At 37.6% G+C, this 22,414-nt stretch overlaps 1 protein-coding gene across 1 annotated transcript; it reads right to left on the bottom strand.

Moving 5' to 3' along the window:
- Positions 1-19,229: 19,229 nt before the first annotated feature.
- LOC105034276 (uncharacterized) lies at positions 19,230-21,858 on the bottom strand. Its single transcript, XM_010909358.3, has 3 exons — positions 21,595-21,858; positions 20,656-20,867; positions 19,230-19,754 (listed from the first exon to the last, which is right to left on the bottom strand). Exons 1-3 carry the CDS (start codon positions 21,773-21,775, stop codon positions 19,374-19,376), a joined length of 774 nt encoding a protein of 257 aa, XP_010907660.1. The 5' UTR covers positions 21,776-21,858; the 3' UTR covers positions 19,230-19,373.
- Between the last annotated feature and the right edge of the window lie 556 nt (positions 21,859-22,414).

Below are 22,414 nucleotides of genomic sequence, written 5' to 3'. Positions count from 1 at the left end.
TCATATCATTATAATTATCTGCAGGCGTGACGTCCACATCATTGAGAGATGTTTGTTTGAAACTGTTGATTTGAAAGGCAAATTTGTCTGGTAGATTCTATTGGGCAGTTGACAAAAGGATCAAGGTACTAACTACTTATATTGGTAAGGACTGGTAAACTTCTGCCCTCATACTTTTGCACCTGAAAAGACCTTCCATGTGGAAAGTTTGGAATCCAGTATGATCAAAGTCTTGCGAGCAGGAATCATTCAAAGCACTGGAAGGAAACCAAAACGTTTTGACCCATCTCTTATAGAGGCATACCGCATGGGAATTTATTCAAAGTTTGGTGAATACTGGGGCTTGCCTTGTCTGCTATGTCTCCCCATGATGTGGAAAAGATAAATAAAGGTAGCTGCCATAATTCTGATTTTTTGGGAATGCAGTTTAAAAATCTGAGCCAACTTTTATTCAACACCATCAACTTCTGGGAAAGCAGAAATATGATGAATTTTGGGGCCTAGGCCCAGAAGATGGAAGGAGGGGAACTCTTGAGAGTTTGGGATTGACCTGGTGAGGTCAATCCCAATTCCCGTCTCACCAGTCACCTCTGTAATTTACTGATTGAGAGGGGATGGCCATTTATCGTGAAATGGCTGCTAAATCACCATCTGCTCCACATTACATAAATGGGCCCCGATTAAACTTACTAAATCTCTCCAATTCAGCCTCTAACACTAAAATCTATACCCTGTCCAAGGACCAAATGTGTACCATTTCAAAACAGAGACCTTTACATTCCCAAACACAATCTATGCCACCAATTTGTCAATTGTTACAAACGATGTGTCAAAATGGACTAGCCTAAACTCTCCAAATTAACTGTCTTGCACATTTGGTCTTCTGGGATTTGCTGAGATGGATCTTTTCGGATCCTTGATGCAGCTTTTTTTTTCTTGAAGGCATCGATTCTTCTCCCCATGGACTAGACCTAAGGTGTGCCCTCACTTGCAGGCTGTGTGAGAAGTAACAGCCAAAATAAACGAACTCTAAAGTGTCATAATAATAAACTACAATTACTGAAAGGAAAAAATTATTATAATTGGCAGTAATAACCGAAATCTTAATTTCTTGCAAGCTGGCTGAGTGAAGGATGTCTTCTCTCTCCTTTGGTATCTGCTTGGCTGCTATCTTGACGCTGGTTACTATCTTGTTGCTTAATCACTGGCTTATTTTTTACCTTGTTAATTTCTTGGCAATCTAGAAGTCTTTGAACTTGCAACATCTAAAAGGTGCCTTTTCTTCTAATTCTATTGGAGCTCTTGATCTCATCCACCTCCTTTCTTTTTGCCTTCTTGGGCCAACCTGGAGGTGCTTTAGGAGAGGGGGAACAATGATAGGAAATTCTACTTCGGGCCATGACTCATATGCCAGGGACTAGCTGAATTATGTGCTCATAAATCTTAGAAAAAATTATATGGACACCCCCTCAAGTTTACCTCAATTTCACTTACACCCCCTCAAGTTTAAAACGTCTCAATTGGACCCTCCAAATTATTGAAGTGTATCAATACGCCCTTCCATCTATTTGAGTGATAACGCCGTTATGTTGCCTTTTGAAAAGATGGAAATACACATCTCTCCCTTCAAGATTAGTTATGACACCGATCCTCCCTATTTCAACATCCGTCGTTTGGCATCCCTTGCTTTCGGCGATTATTTTTCGGCGAGATTCCAGTGACGACCTCCATCCCACTCTCCATTTCGGTCGAGCAGTGTCTCCTCCCTCGTGCACAAGCATGACAGCCTCTTGAATATCTTATTTCCGTCCGCGGATGAGCCTTACATCATCTTTTGCCGGTAATGCATCTTTTAACAAATTATTTTTCATATAAAATCATGATTATGGTGATTATCCTATTAATGTATGTCTCTTTGGTGGCTGACTAATAGTTTTAGGATTTTATGGTCATAAATAGATACTTTTAGAAATTTTTCTTTGATTTTTGTGGTCCCTCTATCCTCGTATATTTTGTGGTCTTGTTTTTTATATACGTGAGTATGACAGATGGAATCCACAGGAAGCCTTCCACAGTCAAATGCCATTTTCTTTTCAAAAATATTCTGCCAAGCAGTGTTTTTTAGTGTCCTGTGTCTCTTGTTCATTGATACTCAATTTAAGCCTTCGTTTAGCTTCGAGTTATGCTAGAGTATAATTTAAGTCTTAGTTTGAAAGCATTACATAATCCGTATATGCTGTGCTCTTGTATTTTTTCATATTTTGTGTCTCTCGTTCGTTGTGCAGGGATGGACTCTGACTTATTTACCGTACAAATCCATTATGATGGATCTTTCAAATACCATCCAACCTACCATTACAGTCAGGATAGTAGTCGATACTTTGATAATTGTGATAAAAATAGATTTAGTATCATAGAGATAGAGAACATGATGAGCCAGTTAAAGTACACAAATTGTACGCACTTTTATTACCTAATGCCAAGACAGACATTACAAAATGACTTTAGAGAATTAAGGTGTGATACCGACATATTGGAGATGTTGGGTTTAATGCGAGGTGCTGACATGGTTGAGGTATATGTTGAGCACCAAACGAATGTAGGTGATGTTCATCTGAAATAGGCAAACAAAGTCTGTTGGTGTGTATCCCAATCACAGGAGAGGAGATGCCCCCTAAAAAAGATACAATTACATTAACACCAAGAGGCCGGGTAAAGAGATTGGCAATGAAAAGGATAGGTGGCTCTAGATTTAAACTTGATGAGAAATTAAAAAGGATTGAAGCTGCCACTTCAAAGCCTATAGTTGCCGGTGAAAGCAACAGTGATGAATCACTTGGTCAGTTAAGTGATTCAGATGATGATGACGATGACCTTTTCGATGATTATGTAGATAGAGATGTACTTGAGGAGGAGTTGAGATCTTGGGTATATTATTCTCCACCTCATGAGGATGCTAGTTTTTTTGGAGAGGAGCAACCTACTGATAGGGAATCAGATAACAGTAGTAGCTCCCATCTCCACAGGTTAAGCAATAATATTGATTCAGATGCTAGTATTTGGGGTTCTGAATATCCTGAATTCAATGAACCCACGGATATTAAGAGAAATATTAAACTTTCAATGACAATGACTTTTAGGAATGCCACATAGTTTAGGAAGGTATTGCGGCTTTATAGCATACAGGAGGATTTTGATTATGTGTACAAGAAAAACGAGACCGATCGGATAACTACTGTATGCAAGCTCGCATGTGGATGGAGGATTCATGCTTCTCCTGTATAGAGGGAGCTTACCTATCAAATAAAGATATTCTAACCTGTACATAACTATGGACGATAATTTGAGAATCACAATGTCACATCCACCTTTCTAGTAGAGAAATATCTTGATGAGATTAAAAGTGATACAAAATAGAGTATCAAGGGTTTTTGAGAGCAAGTTAGGAGAGATGTGAAGGTTTCTGTTTCGAGGGCACAGTGCTATAGGGCCAAAAGCAGAGCATTAGAGATTATTCAGGACAGTCATAGAGAGCAGTATGCCCATTTGTGGGAATACTGTCAGATAATCAGACAAACTAATCTTGGAAGCATGATGTTATTGGATGTTAGTGGGCTCGATAAGAGTAGGCAGCCCATTTTTAGAAGATTATACTGTAGTCTTGCAACATGCAAGCAAGACTTCATCAAAGGCTGCATACCTATCATTGGTTTGAATGGTTGCCACTTGTAGGGCTCTTTTGGAGGACAACTCCTAGCTGCAGTGGAGAAAGATGAAAATAAAAATATATTTTTTATTGTATGGGCCGTTGTAAAGGCTGAGATAAAAGACAACTGGAGTTGGTTTTAACTTGCTTACTATAGGATATTGGTCCATTAGAAAAGCATGGATGGACCTTTATGTCTGACAGACAGAAGGTTTGTTTGTCTTATCAAAAAACTTGTTCAATTATCTTAATATACTTGATTTTGTATGTAATTTATTTTTTTTTCAATTCTTTTATGGGGTCTTGTGGAGACCTTCTAGAGTGTTATTCCTACTGTTGATTATAGATTTTATGTGCGATACTTACATGTCAATTTTAAAACCATTGGATTTAAGGGTAAGAACTATAGAGATGCTTTTTGGAAGTATACCAAGGCAAACATACTTTCAAACTTTGAGACTGCCATAGAGGAGTTGTAACAGTTCGATGAGACAGCATGATAGTAGCTTCAACAATATCCATCGGAGCTACGGTCGAGGCATGCTTTCAGCACTAAAAGTAAGTATAGCATGCCCTTGAACAACATATGCAAGTCATTCAACAAGTATATCATTAATGCTCGAGACAAACCTATCATCACCTTGTTGGAGACTATTCAGAGGCTATTGATGCAACAGTTTCAATCCAAAAGAGAATGCTTGCAAAAGATTATAGGATCCCTATGTCCTAAGATTCAAAAGAAATTGGAGAAAGCAAAGTCAGTGGCCATGGACTGCCACTACAGATGGGGAGGAGGCCACAGATTTGAAGTTGAACATCACAATGATAGATTTATTGTTGATTTAGAGGAGAGTATATATGGATATAGGATATGAGATTTAACTGGCATCCCATACTGCCATGTTGCAGCAGCTATTATATATATTAGGAAGGAAGCAGAACATTTTATTAGTGCATAGTATACTAAAGCAATTTGGGCATTGGCTTGTGAATATATTGTTAAGCCGGTACCAAGCATAAAATCTTGGCCAAGAACAGAATACCCCATTGTCTCCTCCCTCCCCTAAGGGCTCCTCTAGATAGACCCAAGAAGGCAAAAAGAAAAGAAGAGGATGTGCCAAAAGATTCTAGTAGATACAAAAGGAGGGGTACATCCTTAAGGTGCAAGAATTGCCAACAGTGGGACCATAACTCTGGGACTTGCAAAGGCCCTAGAAAGAACAAGGCGAAGAAGAAACAAGATACCACTATATCTAGTCAAACTGGGAGCCAAACTAGTAGAAAAAAAGAGATATCATAGGTACGTTTATATTCAATATTGAAATTAACAAACATTTACTTATCTTTCTGTATTTTTTCTAAAGGCTAAAGATAGTGGTAGAAGGAAGAAGACAGCAACTTCAGTGGCAACATCCTACTAGCCAGCTCTCTCCTAGTCTCTGTTCTCATAGCTAGGAGCTACTTCCTCGTAGCTAGCTCCCTTCCAACCTTTGTCCTCCCAGTCTGGAGCTACTACATCTCAACCTGCTCATTCTTTTCTTCCAACCAGCTCTCTCTCAGCCAGCAGCAGATCATTTGTCACAAACAGCAGCACCCCATTCATTAAAACCATGATATATATTGGGGCCATTTTAGATGTATCAGGGCCATTTTGGTTGTATCAAGATCATTTTGGATGTATCAGAGACCTTATTGTATTTTGTATGTATTTTTGAATCCACTTGGGTGTATTTGGGTTGTTCTATCCATGCACTGATACTTTGTCTTGCTTTGTGAAACATTATGAAATAATTTGATACATTTTGATACATTTTGAATACTTATGATAATTGTGATACATTGTGATATTTTGAATACTTGTGATATATTTTCTATGAAATTTTATTAAAGATTATGATATTTTGATGTGTGTGATTAAAAAAATTTTTACAGGTACCCCATAACTGCATAAGATAATGTGCCTCTATTCATTTTTTCTGAAAATAGGGGGTGTATATTCAACACTTTGATAGTATAGGGGGTGTACTCATAATATCAATAAACTATTAGGGGTGTTCATTGAAACTTTTTAATATAATAAGAGACAAGATTGCGAGTCTCAGAGAAGTTTAAGGGGGGTACTTACAGGTTCTTAAAGTAATTCTAACCATTACTTTATGATATTTTAACTTCAGAAAATGAATATACATGTCGGAAATAGTAGGGAATCCTTAACTATGCAACTAGTTCTTAATTCAGAATATGATTATTGAATCTTTTGATATATTACACGTTCAACTTATAAGTATGCTATACCATTAATAATGTAGTACTTATAACAACCATCACTTCTAACAACTTAGAATTTTTTTTTTTCATTTCATAAAGGATTACAAAATATAATAACCTACTCGAAATGTCTCAAAAATAAAGTACAAGACTTCTAGAACAAAACTGGAACATTTAACTGAGAACAATCAATATATTTAAAATAGAGAACCGATTATATAAAAAAGGATAGCAATCTAGTATGCTAGCATACACCAAATAGCCTAGGTGGCCCTTCTTTTGTAGCTTTGTATTTGGCCCTCAAGCTTTTTATTCCGTTGCAAAAGTCTATTAATAATATCCTTACCCCTAGCGTTCAAAGGGAGATCATGCCAACGGAAGTACCCACAGTCCCCATTTACCTGACAAACAATTTGAAGTTAAACATAAAAATTAGACACTATGATAGAAAATTTTTGAAAATGATTGCTGTACCTCATACATCCCGCATCCAAAGAAATGCCGGCCAGGATTTGTGGTGGTCCAAGAGGTCCTCAGTGGCGATCTGGTTCCGTAATGACAAAAATCAATACTTCGAGAGGAGGTGTAATTGGAAGAGCTCGATTTGGAACCCTCCATCGCCTCTTTCTCCATCGGTAACCTTCCCTTTCTTTCGCAAATTCTTTTTCTCCACCCGCAAAATAAATGGCGACTCCACCTTCTCTATCCACGACTGGCTTGATCGAAGTTCTCCCTTAGCAAAGACCATAGACTCGCTCATTTTTCTCTCCTTTATATTTAAGGCATCCAAAACAATGGGTCATGTGAGGGTCATGTGAGGGAAATTTGGCACGTTGGCTGGTACTCAATTGAAAATTGAAATCAAGGATAATTTTGTCATTTCAAAAAAGTAAGACATCATGTGAGGATCACGTAACCATATTCCATTAACGGAGATGGACAGAGGCGCATATTGATACACTTCGATAATTTAGAGGGTCTAATTAAAATATTTTAAACTTGAGGGGGTATAAGTGAAATTGAGGTAAACTTGAGGGGGTATCGTGCAATTTTTCTTAATTCTTAATAAATATAGATCCAAACTATCAGTCAGTGATGATATCCTCAACTTCTTATCTCATGAATATCTTGCTGCCTGGCATGACAACATAGGTTGCCAAAGAGATCCTATCTTCTATATTCATAAGCTCTTTCCCTCGATTCTACCACATACCTTGCATCTACATGCTTATTTTCAAAGTGGTACTCTCCTCCCCATGTATATAATGGCAGTCCATTACCTCCAATTTGACTTTATCTAGCCTTATTTGAATCTTTGCACATATAACTCATCAAATTTTCCATGCTATCTCTCTTTGCTGGAAATCTTTACATCATCAATCCTCTTGTTATTTCGAACCATGTAATAATAGGTTTATCTCTAGTATCAATGATGTGTTCATTGAAAGACTCAGAGATGTTGCTAAATAAAATGTTAGGCTTGGATCTTGTATTGAATGTATGCCTTGGCCATAGTTCATATAGTCATTCTTTCAGCCATTGACAAGCTCTTTCACTCAAGTATGCCATCTCCTACATGGCAGCTCCAAATTCATGAGTAGTGGTGGCCATGGCATACTTTCACAAAGCATCTCTCAAATTCTTTCCTTTGAAATCCGCACTTAGAATTTGCATGCATGTGCTTTACACAAAATCTATAGTCAAAACTTGGGAGGATGAACTAAAATGTCTCCAATAGAACTTGCATAATGTATAAAAATAGTGAAGTTAGTAGACAGTTATATACCATACATGATCTAAACTCAATGCTAATAGTATTTAACTAGTGATATACACTTTTTGCCTATTAGATATGAATGTCTATCCATGATGTTCAAAGAGACCAATCTCGGCTATGGGACACCACTATAATGCCTATTGTTTACTATAGCAAGTGTGCCTCCCCCCACCCCCCACCAAAAGAATCCTTTAAGATGGCACCCATCTAAGCTAATCATGGGTATACATCCATTTATAAATCCTTTTTTATAAGCATTAAGATTAACATAAAGCCTTTTAAAAAAAGGCAGCCTATCCTCACCCAACCTCTTCACATCAATCAAGATTGTTATTCTTGAGTTTATTCTCATAATAATCTCATAGTATTGCTAGAGGTGGGCATATTGCTCCTTGTGGTTTCCTCGTTTCCTCGTATGAGTTTGATTGCTTTTATTTTATCCTTGTGGCACTATGACTTTGATTCAAACATCTTAACATCCATCCTAACCTTCTTACTTTCACCCTTTCAGATTCAATTTTCTATTAGAAATAATATCCTCTAGATATCTCTCAATTAGATATATAGATATGACATTATGGTTATAGAATTACCTTCCAAACTTGGAGTAGCATGGAAGGTTTTAATCTGAAAGATATTCTTTCTCTGCATTTTGAGATACATGTATTCTCTACCTACACTCCTTACAAATTATTATCACTCTACTTCTTTCATTCTTATTATATTACATTCTGATCTGAAGGTACCAACCGAGCATATGGCAGATGACTGCACATCCATAGGGTTTAACTCTATAGGATGTACTACAAAACCTATCCTTTTCATATATAACGTATCAAAACTTAAGCAGTCATATTAATAAAATAATAATACTTGTAGCATAATAATTTAAACAAAATATTCTAATAGTTTCAAGAAAGAAAAAAGTCCATACAAATGTCTTATCAATTCATTCACTTAAGAATATCAATAAGAACTCAACAAGCCCTAAATTCCTTTCAAATCAGCCCATTAACCCCCTCTCATTTTATTCCTTAATATTTGAGAAAGTTTAGAAAAGAGATGGGTGAGCTACAACTTGGTAAATTACCTTTATATCTAGTTGGATCAAGCATATTGAGTACAAGAATTATCAATTCTCATATTGTCAAACTTTTAATTATAAATTAAAGCACTTTGTCGGATACAAGACAAAATTTTCATGAAAGCATATTTACAAATGTAATTTTTAAACTATTTAATGCATCTAATTAACCAATAAACTTTCAATTTAAGGTATTAATCTATCTACTCTCTCTTAATCTAAGCAACTATGGTGATAATTAGTCCCATAATAAGGTCTGAAAGTAGACCTTCATGGGCTAGACAGCCCACAAGAGCTCAAAGTGTTTTGGGTGTGCTCGGGCCTAGGGCCATCAGCCAGGCCGAACATGGACTTGACGATTAAAGCCTAGATAAGCCCAGCTCAATTCAATTTTTTTATGTTTGATGGTTTATAGATTTGATTGATCATTGTTGTTGATATATATATGAACTTAGTAGGATAATAAACATACTTTAGATTGTTGGTACTTTCTAATTATTCATATTCAATATTTTTAGTATCCCAGATTTCAGAGAAAAAAGTGGGAACAACACTGAACAGGGGTTGAGGAGGCTGGAGGAGGTAGAATGTCGAAGAATCATGATGGTAATGGAGAAGATTCTAGCACCACTAGATGAATAGCATAGGTGACAATGGGTTACACTATTTTAATCTCTTCGTATTTTAGAACCATCTTCCTTATTCCCCATTGACAAAGACTGTTGAGTTCCATGAAATGCACAAGTGAGTAAATCGAGAGCTTACAAAAGACATTATTGAAGGCCTTTTCAGAATCCAGTTTATCGATGATACCCTTAGCCTTGGTCTTTTTATAATGTGAGATAATTTCAGATGCCAAGATGTAGCTTTCAAAGATGTTATGGCCTTCGACAAATGCTGTTTGTGAGTGAGATATAACAAAAAAGATAGCAGTTTTCAACCTTCTAGGAAGCACTTTACACATGAGATTGATCATTCCATTACATTTTTAAGTAGGTTTCTAAAACTATCAGCAACTAAAGGCTTATTTTCAGGCATCAATCGACTAGATGTCATCAAACAAATCCAATGTCTACAATTTGCTAACGATACAATCATTTTTTCTGAAGCTTCCAGAGCCCAGATCAACACTCTTAAGCTCATCTTATATTTGTTTGAGCTAATGACAAGCTTAAGGATTAATTTCCATAAAATAGAATATTGAGATGGGAATGTCCTTCGAAGAAGCATCCACCTTTGCGAGAAGGTTATGATACTGAACAAATGGTGCTATCTATTACATATTTAGACACACCACCGTATAGCTCAATCTGAAGAAAAATGACTGGACCTTGTTGCTTGGAAAGGTTGAGAAGAATTAGCGAGACGAAAAAAGAACACACTAACCCAAGTTTGTAGGGATTTCCTTTGGAGTGATTAAGCGCAATGCAATAAAGTAAAACACTGAGCCATCTGGGCACAAATATGCAAGCCCAAAAATTTAGAAAGATCGGGTATTATAGGTCTCAAAGCAACTAATCAGGCCCTACTAACGAAGCGGTGGTGAAAATACTTCATAGACCAAGGCAAATTAACCATGGAAGAGTTTAATCTATTCAATCTACTATCATAGCAAACCACCTGCTGATCCAACACCTAGTATGCATCGAAGAGCTTCCCCCTTCTGAAAGGGTGCCCTAAAAACCTTTGAATTCTCTCAAGCTTCAGTGGCATCAATAGTGGGACATGGAAAACAAACAATCTTTTGGATAGATACTTGGATGAATGAAGAACCACTCCAGATAACTTGTCCTCATCTCTACCTCTCGGCAAAAAAATCAAGAATGCTATATTACTGATTTCCTACAAAAATAAGAGGTACAAACAAGTTCTCACTACCTATATCAAATGTAGTGTCGAACGAATTATCGGTTCCATCTTCACTCGCTCAAGCTACTCAGCTAACCAACACCAAGGATAAGATAGTTGGAAATAGAGCTCTTGTTAGATGTATGTCCTAGAAATCAATATGATCGACATATTGTAATAAGTCTAGGATACAATTTTATACTTAATACATTGATTTGATTAATAAAAGAGCAAGTTTTATTTTCATTCAAGAGTGATGTATCCTTGAATCGTCCATAGAATTAATACTTCGATACATATTCTCAAAATATTAAAAATTAGAGATATATATAAAATTCTTAAATATTTTCAGTCATAGTATCATCGTAAGGACGATGATCGATCCGAATAGACCGGCGCATAAATCACTTTCTTTGGGATAGATGAGTCTCTAGTCTACAGTGTAAAGATACTGAACGACAAGTACGGATAGTTATTAGAGAATAACTAGTACTGAGCGTGACCATACGAGAGATCATTTAGATTTTTTATTAATCATCACTGACTGTCTCGATGCTATAGTTGTATGAATAGTTCTTTAACTTGTGATAGTACGACTACTCACAGGAAGACTGTTGGAGTTTGACTGACATATAGACATGACCTCATTGAGTTCTTATAGTGGATATTGGCGATAGTTGATCCACTGTGGGAATAGAATGCACATCTAGATAAAATCTATCAACCTTGATAGAGAGGAGTAGTCCTATAGAATTTGAGAGGCTAAGTTCAAGAGTATGTGACCACAGTAGTGTGATTGATAGAAAAAAAATTTTATGAGGATCACAATTAGACTTGAGCTAATCGAATCTATCATATGACTGATGATAAGGTTTGACGATTTATCTATGACCTACTATCTAGTCGGGACTCACGATAGAGGGACTGAATCATATATGAACTACATCTTAAGGTTCTTTTTTGGTTCTATTGAGTTGCCAATGCATGCTGCTAGATGTCATTGATAGATTGTGAAAGCTCACTAGGATATGTAGTTGCTCAAGATCGACAATCTTTGATGAGTTAGAGTGGAATCATTCTGACCCATTGAAAAAAATTTTAACGATACTATGATAGAGATCATAGTATATCTTACTACCAAATAAAATTAAACCTATGGAGTCATACAATAAAGGGATTAGACTTGAAATAAGCAATTAAACTGATGAAGTCTCAATTGGATTCAGAAAAATCTTATTGGGTTCAAGTAGCCTTGCTAGCATATTGTTGAACCCAATTTTCTCTTTAACACTTGAATTTTTTATTTGATAAGATTAATTCAAATTAATTATCAGCTAATAACCTAAATAAATTAAATTCATTGGGCTTCAATTGTTGGATGCCTAAAATTTTGGATCATATAAATTAAGGGATCAAATTCCATATAAATTAAGGGATCAAACCCTAAATCAATTTTCTTGATTGTTTGCATGGACCTCCACTTGATTTGATCAAGTTAGACGTACTCACCTAAAAGAAATGTGTGAGACCAGCATGGGGCATTCTCTAGGCCCCATGTGGCATGTGAAAAAGTGGATGCAAAGACTCCAATAGTTGGCACCTAATGGATCTCCTAAAGGAAGTCAAATATATAAGGCTATAAGGATTTCTAATGCAAATTGGACTTGTATTAAGGGGCTATTTGGTTTTAAATAAGATTCAAATCTTTTGCCTATTTAAAGAGACTTTCTCTCAGACTCTTTACATCAGATTTCCAGTAGCATACACCTCCCATAAGAACCCCTCGTGCCTCCCTCTCTTCTCCCCTTTGGATCCAATGCCCAAAGGAGTTGGGCGTCCTCCATCTCCATGCCCAAAAAGAGCTTAGGCGTTCCCTCTTCCTTGTTGATTTTCAGATCTTGGTTACTTCATAATCAAGAGAAGAAAAGCAAGAGAAGAAAAAGATCAAGAAAATGATCAAAGTGTTGATCACGATCCAAACTTTGTTCAAATTCGCAAGATGATTGTTTTTGGAGAAGAAAGATAAATACTAAAGAAAGCTGTTCCAGACTGATCCTGAGTAGATACCCATAGAGGCTGGATACTTACGCGGCTTAGGAAGAACTTACTCTCTTTCAGATCTAGATTTAAAGAAAAATTATGAAACATATATATAATTCAATCATATTTTAATTTTAATATAAAATTTAGCATGTGTTCAATTCAGCATATGATGTAGATCCATGTGTTCTTTATTTTATGCATGTATGGTTTAAATTAAAAAATATTTTAATATTCTATTCTACTATATTATTTTTTAAAAAAAATTAAAACATATATGCATATCTCGATATGAAATTCTAACAATAGTATCAGAGCCACGAGTTTCATATGTATGAAATTAACATACATATTTTTAAAAAAAATTAAAATTTAATTTTTCTTAATACATGAGATGTATAAATGATTATTTTGAATTTAAAATTTATTTTTTAATTTATATATTCAATATATGAAGGCATGCATAGATCTGAAATTTAGTCTAAATAGAATTCTCGTTCATGTATATGTGATACATAGATGCATGCATAAATCTAAAAATTATTTTAATCTAATTTATGATTCATATATGAGATATATGATTGCATATTTAGGTCTAAAAAATAGTTTCAATATGATTCATGATTTGTGTATCAAATATATGATATCATGTTAATGATCTGAATTTTTGTTTAGATCTGAATTTACATACATATATGAGATATATGCTTGTATGTTAAATTTAAAAATTAGTTTCATAATTTAAAATTTATCTATCATATAAATAGTTTAGATCTAAAATTTAGTTTTAGAATCTGAAATTTATGTTTGTGCATGAGGATTTTTTTGGTCATGGGTAAATCAAAAAATTAGATCATATAATTACATTGCATCTAGAGTTTTTTGATTTGAACACAATGGGTCTAATTCGATTAACTAATTGATCAAATCAAATCAAATATTGATTAGGATTAGGTCAATTAAATTTTAAGATCATACAATTATTGTTGATCAAATCGATTAAATCCCATATGTAGAATCAATTAACCAAGGACCTAATTTGGCTCGATGGCTTGAGCCTGATTCACTAAAGCTAACCTATTTGGATTGATTAACCTATTGGTGCCTAAGATAAATAATTGAGAGGTGGTTATTTAATTAATTTCACTCACTTATCTGATCAATTTATTGGTGTCTAAGAAAAGCAACAGGGGGACCCCCATCAATCTCCACTTATCTGATCAATTTGGAAGATTAAGTCTTGAATAAGGTTGCTTAGTGGTTTGACTTAACCCATGCCAATTAGATCGGTCATATGATGACTGATTAGATGAGACCTAAACCTAAACTTTTTCATAAATATTAAGTCCATAGATCTTTCATCGTTGTAGATGTGCGGATGTGCTACTGGTGTTGATTAGATGAGACCTAAATTTAAACCTCCTCATAAATATTAAGTCCATTGATCTTTCACCGAGAAGAGAGAAAAATTCTCTCTCATTTTTTTTAGTTATTTATTTCTTTTCTTTTCTTTCTTTTCTTTTTTTTTTCTTCTTCACGAGACAGAGGACCCACGCATCCTCTGTCTTCTTCTTCTTCATTCATGGAATAGGGGGCTCTTACTCCCCCTTATTCCCAGCGAGGAGACCCTCCCCCCCAGCTGACCACCACTCAGGCCGGTGGGGCAGTCCTCGGCGATGCTAAGCGGTCGAGTCCAATGACCAATGGCAACCAAACCGCATGAAAAAAAAAACAAAAAGAAAAGAAAAAATAGGGGATCCAACGACTATGGTTTTCAAATAATTTTTGATAAAATAAATTCAGTAAAAATTCAAGATCTAAACTAGGAGAGATTGAGGGAAAAAGGTGGGAGTGGTTTATCTTAATTTAGATGGAATCTTAGTTGATTTTGACGGCCAAATTAACAGCTAACTATTGGCAATTCAGAAGAAAGAAAGAGGGAAGAAGAGAAGCAAATCTTAATGATTTTTTTGGTGAGAAAAATCAAAGGGATTAGGGCCTTTAAATAGGATTCCAAAGAGGAGGATTTAGAGTTTAATTCCACCTCAATTTTCTTTTGATTTTTGGATTTCTAATCCGAGAAGAACTCCATCGGGAGTTCACGCACGCGATCCTCTTTCCACTAGCACGTGCATCGTATGTGCTGGTCCAAATTTTTTTTTTTTAATAGCTGCTTTGAGATTTGGGGTAGGATGTTATAGAAAGCTTATTAGCTTCAGGGTAACCTTGCTAGCATATGGTTGAATTCAATTTTTTTTTTACACTTGAATTACTTATTTGATAAGATTAATTCAAACTAATTACCTACAAATAACCTAAATGAATTAGATTCATTGGGCTCTAATTGTTGGGTGCCTATGGTTTTGGATCATATGAATTAAAGGATCAAATCCTTAATCAATTTTCTTGATTGTTTGCATGGGGCACCACTTGATTTGATCAAGTTAGGCATACCCACCTAAAAGAGAGCATGTGTGACTAGCATGGGGTGTCCCCTAGGCCCTATGTGATGTGTGAAAAAGTAGGTGCAAAGGGTCCAATAGTTGGCGCCCAATGGATCTCCTAAAGGGAGTCAAATATTTAAGGCTATAAGGATTCCTAATGCAAGTAGGACTTGTATTAAGGGGTTATTTGATTTTGAATAGGATTTAAATCTTTTGCCTATTTAAAGGGACTTTTTCTAAGACTCTTTACATCAGATTTTAGCGACCGACGCCTCTCTCTCTTCTCCCCTTTGGATCTAACACCCAAAGGAGTTAGGCATCCTCCATCTCCATGCCCAAAAAGAGCTTGGGCATCTCCTCTTCCTTGCTGGTTTTCAGACCTTGGTTGCTTCATAATCAAAAGAAGAAGAGCAAAAGAAAAAGAGAAGAAAAAGATCAAGTATTAAAGTGTTGATCGCGATCCAGGCTTCGTTCAGATTTGCAGGGTGATTGTTCTTAGAGAAGAAAAATCAACACCAAAGATGGCTGTTTCAGGCTGATCCTGAGTAGATATCCGTAGAGGCCGGACACTTGTGTGGCTTAGAACAAATCTACTCTCTTTCAAATCTTGATTTAAAGAAAAAAATTGTGAAACAGGTACGTGATTCGATCACATATTTAATTTCAGCATAAAATTCAGCATGTGTTCAATTTCAGCATACGATGTAGATCCATGTATTCTTTGTTTTATACATACATGATTTAGATTAAAAGATGTTTTAATCTTCTATTCCACTGCATAAATGTTTAGAAAAAATAACTTTGAAACATACATGCATGTCTCGATACGAAATTCCAACAGCTCTAACAGCACATTCTCTACCAAAATTTGCTACCACTTTTTGAACCATGGAGGAATGAGATCGCAACTGAGATCAATAACATGGAAATTACTGTTATCTGAAAATTAAGACTCAAATTTTCAATGAGCTATGCTATCACAACAAAATTCTTAATATAGAAAATTTGGCAAGGAAAAGAATAGAAGGCCAATAATGTGCTCGTTGTGTGGCATTCACAGGGAAATCGCAGACCACCTGCTTGTAGTTTGCTAATTCTCTTCACAAGTCTGGAAAAAGTTCTACGCTACATCAAGGCCCCATGCCAGCCAACTGGGATAGGAGAGTTATGGGGCTACAAGGGACACTCCCTACCAAAAAGCATTACAAACAAAGCCACATGGTTCCCTACTTATAGTCTATTATTGGAGCCTGTGGCTTGGAAAAAACAGTGGAGTATTCAGATTCAGGCAGTACCAGTATTCAAGATAGAGGTAGTCAAAAAGGGGATTTTTACATTTCGCAACTGGACCACCCATGACAGCAAAGGCAGCACCTCAGCATCTCGCTATGATCATAGATTGAACATGCATGCACCCACGTTCATGCACTCTCCCACTGTAGTCTTTTAATAAATCCCACCTTCTAACAATATATAACAAGCTAAATGGCCCATTTGTACATATTCTCCACTCTTCGCTATAAATAAATTCCAACGTCGAACATACCAGTCTGGTTTTTACTCAAAGAAAAAAAAAGGGGAATGGCAGCAGGTTAGGAAGGCCATGATCTGTACCCACCCCGTACTTCTGCAGAACTGATATATATCAGATCTCCTTGGGATTTTATTACATGCCTAATTTGGATGCTGCTTAGAACATGAGAACTGTACCCAAACCAATATGAGGCTTCTCCAATTTCAGCTGTCCATATCAACTATGAACAAAAGAGGAGAAAGAAGATAAAATTATATATACTGGAAGAAAGGTATCAGACATAACTCATTGTAGCTAAGAGACTAAATCTATAAAGCATAGTTCATGAAATGTGGTGTATATATCCGAATAAAGACAAACAGTGTTTGATTGAAAAATCCCATCTAATGGCAGTAGAAAAGCTGAAAAATCATTTTAGTGGGATTATGATCGTTTGAAATCAGCATTGAAAACATTTAGCTGGAATCTCGGATCATATACAATATTGAAGTAGAGGAAAAATTGTGAAGTATAGTTTAATTAGTATTGTAAATTCAATTCGTATATTTAATTTGTTGATGTTCAATTAAGTTCTATGCAAAATCTATGCTGCGTGACTTGTCACTTCATTCTTATTTTATTGAAAATACTACCGGATGCTGTCTTATATAACATCAAGTCCAAAATTACCTTTACATACATCTGTCCAGCTTTTCGATTTATATTAATTTCGATATCACACCCATTGTCGATACCAAGTAGCAGTCAAAAATTTATATCCACTTTTTTTATGATATTGTGCATGGATCAGATACTCATTCTTTGACTCCCAATATGTATCCCAACTTATCTTATTACATGCTGCAACAATAGCATTATTAATCATGTTAAGCCCATGGTCATACTATTTCCGTTTTAAATACTGAGTTGCAACTATGCGGTTTAAATTCGTGTTTTGACTGTTTGCATGTCATCTTCTAGATTTGTAATTACTCGAAACGCTAAATTACTTCACGAGATCAACTTTAAGGGCAGCTCCAGGCAGAAACCATAGCTGATAGTCACTGCTACGCTTCTGGAGATCTCTGACTTCCCTCTGGACCTTGACTCTTTCTGAGTAGATAAAACATGAGATTGTTGAAGATTCAACAAGTGAGGCACCTGTCATTCATGCAGGTCGCAGCCGATGCCATGCTGTGCACGCTCATCACCGATTCTTCTCCAAATTTATCGAACAGAATCTTGAAGCTGAGTGCATCGAGAAATTCAAGACACAAAACATATAAATGAAAAAAAATTTAACTTGTTTTGGAGTTGATCATCATTAATCTTAAATTAATCTTTCTCCTGCTTGTGTCTGTTTTCTTGTAACATGGCCATGTTAGATATTTTAATTCAGAAATTAACCATGGTGTTCGATGTCTGATATTTCTCTTTTCTTAAAATTTTACAGCCATTTTACGGGCAACTAAATTCTGTTTGCAAAGTGTTGGGTGGATGTCTGGCCAGGACACCACCTCCCAAGATCCTTTCAGTACCACGCGATGCAGCAGGAAGAAAGAAGAAACAAAACAAAAGGAAAAACAATCAAAATACGTGGATCAGCCACAAAAGGGCTCGCCTCCACGGGGCATGCAAACTTCACTATGAAAAGAAAATTTTACAAGAGGAGACTTCACCCTCAACCCTTGTACACCCAATTCTCTCTCACATGAAGTTCCCCTCACAAAAGCTCTCTCTCTCTTGGAGACCCCCTGAACCCCTGAAGAGCCTGGCGACCGCTGTCCAGGAGCCTCTTGCTCCTTCTCTCACAGCGCCTCACGCCTCTCTCTCTCTCCTCGGTTCGTACGGCGGCGAGAAACCAAACCACGCACGTTCTCTGCTGTGTCTCAGGCCTTTTAAAGCCTTAAACATAGGTTAGAGGGTGATTAGGAATCCTTAATCAAGCCAAATCACGTCCCAAGCCGTCCGATCAACACCGGGAGCTCTCTGGACCCTTAGATCGCGCTCCGGTCCACGGAATAGGGCCGTGGACCGCGAGAAACGAGTGGGAAACGTCCACGCGGTCCACAGGCCGCGCCGTGGACCACCCGGTCCACGGTGGACCGGGGATGGGCCAGCAGGCTGCTGGGTCGCGCGTCCCGCACGGGCCTGGGCCTGGGTCGCGCGTCCCGCGCGGGCCTGGGCCTGGGACGCGCGTCCCGCGCGGGCCTGGGTCCCGCGTCCCGCCCGGGCCTGGGTCCCGCGTCCCACGCGGGCCAGCGGGCCTGGGACGCGCGTCCCGCGCGCCGCCGCCTGCGGCCGCGCCGCTGCCGCCCGCCGCCGGTCGCCGGCGGTCCTCCGCCGTCTCGATTCTCGTGCCGACTTCGAAAGCTCGTATCTCCTCCATCCGAGCTCCGTTTCAGGTGATCTTGATCTCGTTGGACTCCATTTTTCGCCGCGAACCTCGCTGTGGGCTCAATGTGGGCTGAATCTCGAGGCGTCAAATCCTAACACAAAGTTATATGCAAAAACAATCTATTGATGATACTACACTAGAAAACACAAGAGAAACAACAAACTATTCTAGATTCATAATATAGCTACACATCAAAGTTAAGAGCAAAGCACATCAAGGATTTTCTGTGACATTATTTGTTAAGACCCAAGATAGCCTCCAAAATAAGAGTAGATGCAGTTTAAAGTCTTTTCGATTAGTCATGCAAGCCAGCCACATTCCGAAGCATCCATCCTATCAAGTATGCACAGGTTGCTGCAATGCAACCATTGAATAGAGTGGCTGCGACAGAGTGCACGTAGTGCCCCGAGATTTTGGCCCTGGCCAGCCCGAGGAGTGCAAGAGCAAGGGCCGAGAGAAGGCATGCCCCAAGGAACTTGGTGGAATCATCCCCTGTGAATGGAATGAGGATGACGAAGGAGAGGAGAGGAACACTGCCAAACAAGATGAAGGATGCAAAGGTGATGAGCCCGCTCTTCCACGGCTTCTCAGTCTGGCGAGGTGGCAGCATCCCTTTCCGGGCAGTCATCTTCTCATCCACCAATATGTCTTGGTATTTTGAGAGCACATTCACCACCTGCACTCACCAGCAAAAATTTGCATGGCAACAAAATATTGTTGTGTTTAAAGTATAGGGAATAATATACATAATTATTTTTTTCGGCTAGGTACACATATCTCTTCATCCATGCAAATTTTGTCAGGGAAAAAAAATGAAAATATAGCCTGAAAAGAAGAATTTTGCTCACTTTTCTTCCAGGACATATATATAGATGGGAGAGTTGATATGGAATGCATATGTGTGTGTGTAATAAATTTGATGAGGGTTGTCAACAATATTTTAAGAAACGGTGAATGTTTTAGTGCAAAAGATGTGCAGCAAAGGATACATTGTCATCCACGATGAATTAGAATAAGACATGTCATTTATGGTGTTAATACTTAATATGCTATTTTTTTTATCTATTACATCAACGAAGATATATATTTAATTTCATATCGATTATTCACTAGAAAGATCTAAGATACTTATACAGGATCAAAGAACTCAAATAATATTTTCTGACTAGTCTTTTTGATTGAGATCTGAGATTATTTAATGGTATCAAAGTTGATCGAGTCCGTAACATATGTAGACTAGCGAATACTATAGTACAGATTCATTAGAACTGACTACAGATCGATTATGATATTTATAAATGGATATATGAATTTGGATCCTGTTTAGTAAGGAAATAAAAATCTTGAGCACTTATACAGAGCCAAGTAATCCAAATAATATCTTCTAACTGATTTTTTTGGATGAGATCCTGAGTTGTTACCACATCCATCAAAGGATTCCAATAGGTTTGCATCAATGCAATGAAAGACCTAGATTTGCTTCGTGCGATGACAATAGCCCCAAAGGTAGAAGTTATATCAGACCATGTTCTACACTTCCAGCGAAGGGAGAAATGATCAGTGGAGAGATGACATACTGTTTTGGCGTCCTCTAAGTCCATCCCTAATGCTTGGTACGTGGAGAGCAACTGAGTCTGCTGGGAGCTGATGGAGCTGCTCACATCCTTTTCAGTCGTCGCCCTCTCCTTCTTGGCCATCTCTTTCTCAGTGCTGGTTGATACAAGATCTCCAAAACCCATCGATATGCCACCAGCTACCAAATTTGCAAATCCCAGCACCAAGACATCAACTGCACCAACTCATGCAGGAACGTAAAAATAAACCCAAAGAAAAAAAAACGCATTCCAGTCCATTACAGAGCAAAATTCTTTCCTCTGTAGGCCGCTGCTGAAAACACCAGCAACTTTGGGACTCAGACACCATTATGCAATAAGTTTTTGGGGAACCACTCAGCGCAAGATGGCACCTCCAAATCTCTGTTGAACTGTTCTGTGCTATTTCCTGCATAGGACGACACTTGGTTTCGTACCTATTTAAAAATGAAATTCGAACCTACCTAGATCGCTGTACAACTACTGTTTACTGAATTAAGTTGGATTCTTTAAGTAATTAGAATCGAACCTAGATGTCTGGTACAACTACCATGAAATTTTACCAACTTAATTTTCTTTTTTTTAGCAAAACGTACGGTGAAAAATACCTCCACAGTTTTCATTAGAATATGTACAAACAGGAAAAAGAGAAGGAAAATCAACAAATAATTCTAAAAAAATAATATGGGGAACCCCAACTGCCCAACAAGTCCAACTTGATAAGTTGGAGTATTCACCATGCTATTAACCATCAACAGAAGATCCCAAGGCAATATTACAGTGAATCAAATTAATGTGCGCATCAGGAATTCAAATTTAACATACCAGAATAACAAAAGCAATATCTAATTAAGTTAGGACTTCAAGTACCAGAGGAGAATAACCAAAGCAGCAGCTAATTAAGTTGAGACGTAATCAAAGTACCAGAGGAGAGGCGACTAGCCGAGATGGAAGAGATGAGAGAAAAGGAGGTTACGATGGCGTCAAGACCCGCATCGATTACACTCTTGACGATATCCTCACTCCAAAAGCCTTCTCTCCCAACACCACTACCGTTCTCTTCGTGATGTATGTGGAGCAAAGGGGGAGATGCCTCCAAAGCCATGAGAACGAGTTAATGATTACCAGAACATGCACAAGAGCTGATAGGATTGTGGAGAAGCGGTGTCGATGCGGTGAGACTGTGGGAGTTTTGTAAATGTTATATCGGTAACGGGAAAATGGCTACGAGGAGGGAATTACGGGGCTTCGGTGTCAGCACGCATGGGAGTCCCCTTGACACGTTGCATGCGTCTGTCGCTCCTAGAAGGCTAAAACAACGTGACAACAGAACAAAGTCCATGGAATATATGTTGGCTTGCGGAACATCTTGTCATATTTGGGAGTTACATGCTTCGGTTGAGGCTGACCGGCCACGTACTCTCGCATGGCAGCTTTATTCCTTTATCCCCTGCATCACTGCAACGGCGGTGGGGCTGATACAGACTTCCATGTCCTTCTGAGTTCTGAGTGGGATTGCTCGATTAGCGGATGGTGGATGGTGCGTTCAAGCAAATTCTCGTTTTGACCTACTGTACCTTGAGTTCGTTGCTTCCTCTCGGTAGGTCATGGGGTCTCTCTCTCTCTCTCTCTCTCTCTCTCTCTCTCTATATATATATATATATATATATATATATATATATATAGTTTCTTAAGAAAAGAATATATCTAAACTCGTCGAGTTGGCTACATTATGAGAACTATA

The sequence above is a fragment of the Elaeis guineensis genome, chromosome 12 (genome assembly GCF_000442705.2).
Source record: "Elaeis guineensis isolate ETL-2024a chromosome 12, EG11, whole genome shotgun sequence".
Taxonomy (NCBI): domain Eukaryota; kingdom Viridiplantae; phylum Streptophyta; class Magnoliopsida; order Arecales; family Arecaceae; genus Elaeis; species Elaeis guineensis.
Note: the sequence above shows the minus strand (reverse complement) of the source record. Positions and strands in the feature narration are given on the sequence as shown.

Coding starts and splice junctions, on each gene's coding strand:
- LOC105034276 (XM_010909358.3), bottom strand. CDS start 21,775: ATGGCTTTGGAGGCATCTCCCCCTTTGCTCCACATACATCACGAAGAG. Junction 20,868..21,594: donor GGCTAGTCGCCTCTCCTCTG/GTACTTTGATTA, acceptor GAGTTGGTGCAG/TTGATGTCTTGGTGCTGGGA. Junction 19,755..20,655: donor ACTTAGAGGACGCCAAAACA/GTATGTCATCTC, acceptor TGGTGAGTGCAG/GTGGTGAATGTGCTCTCAAA.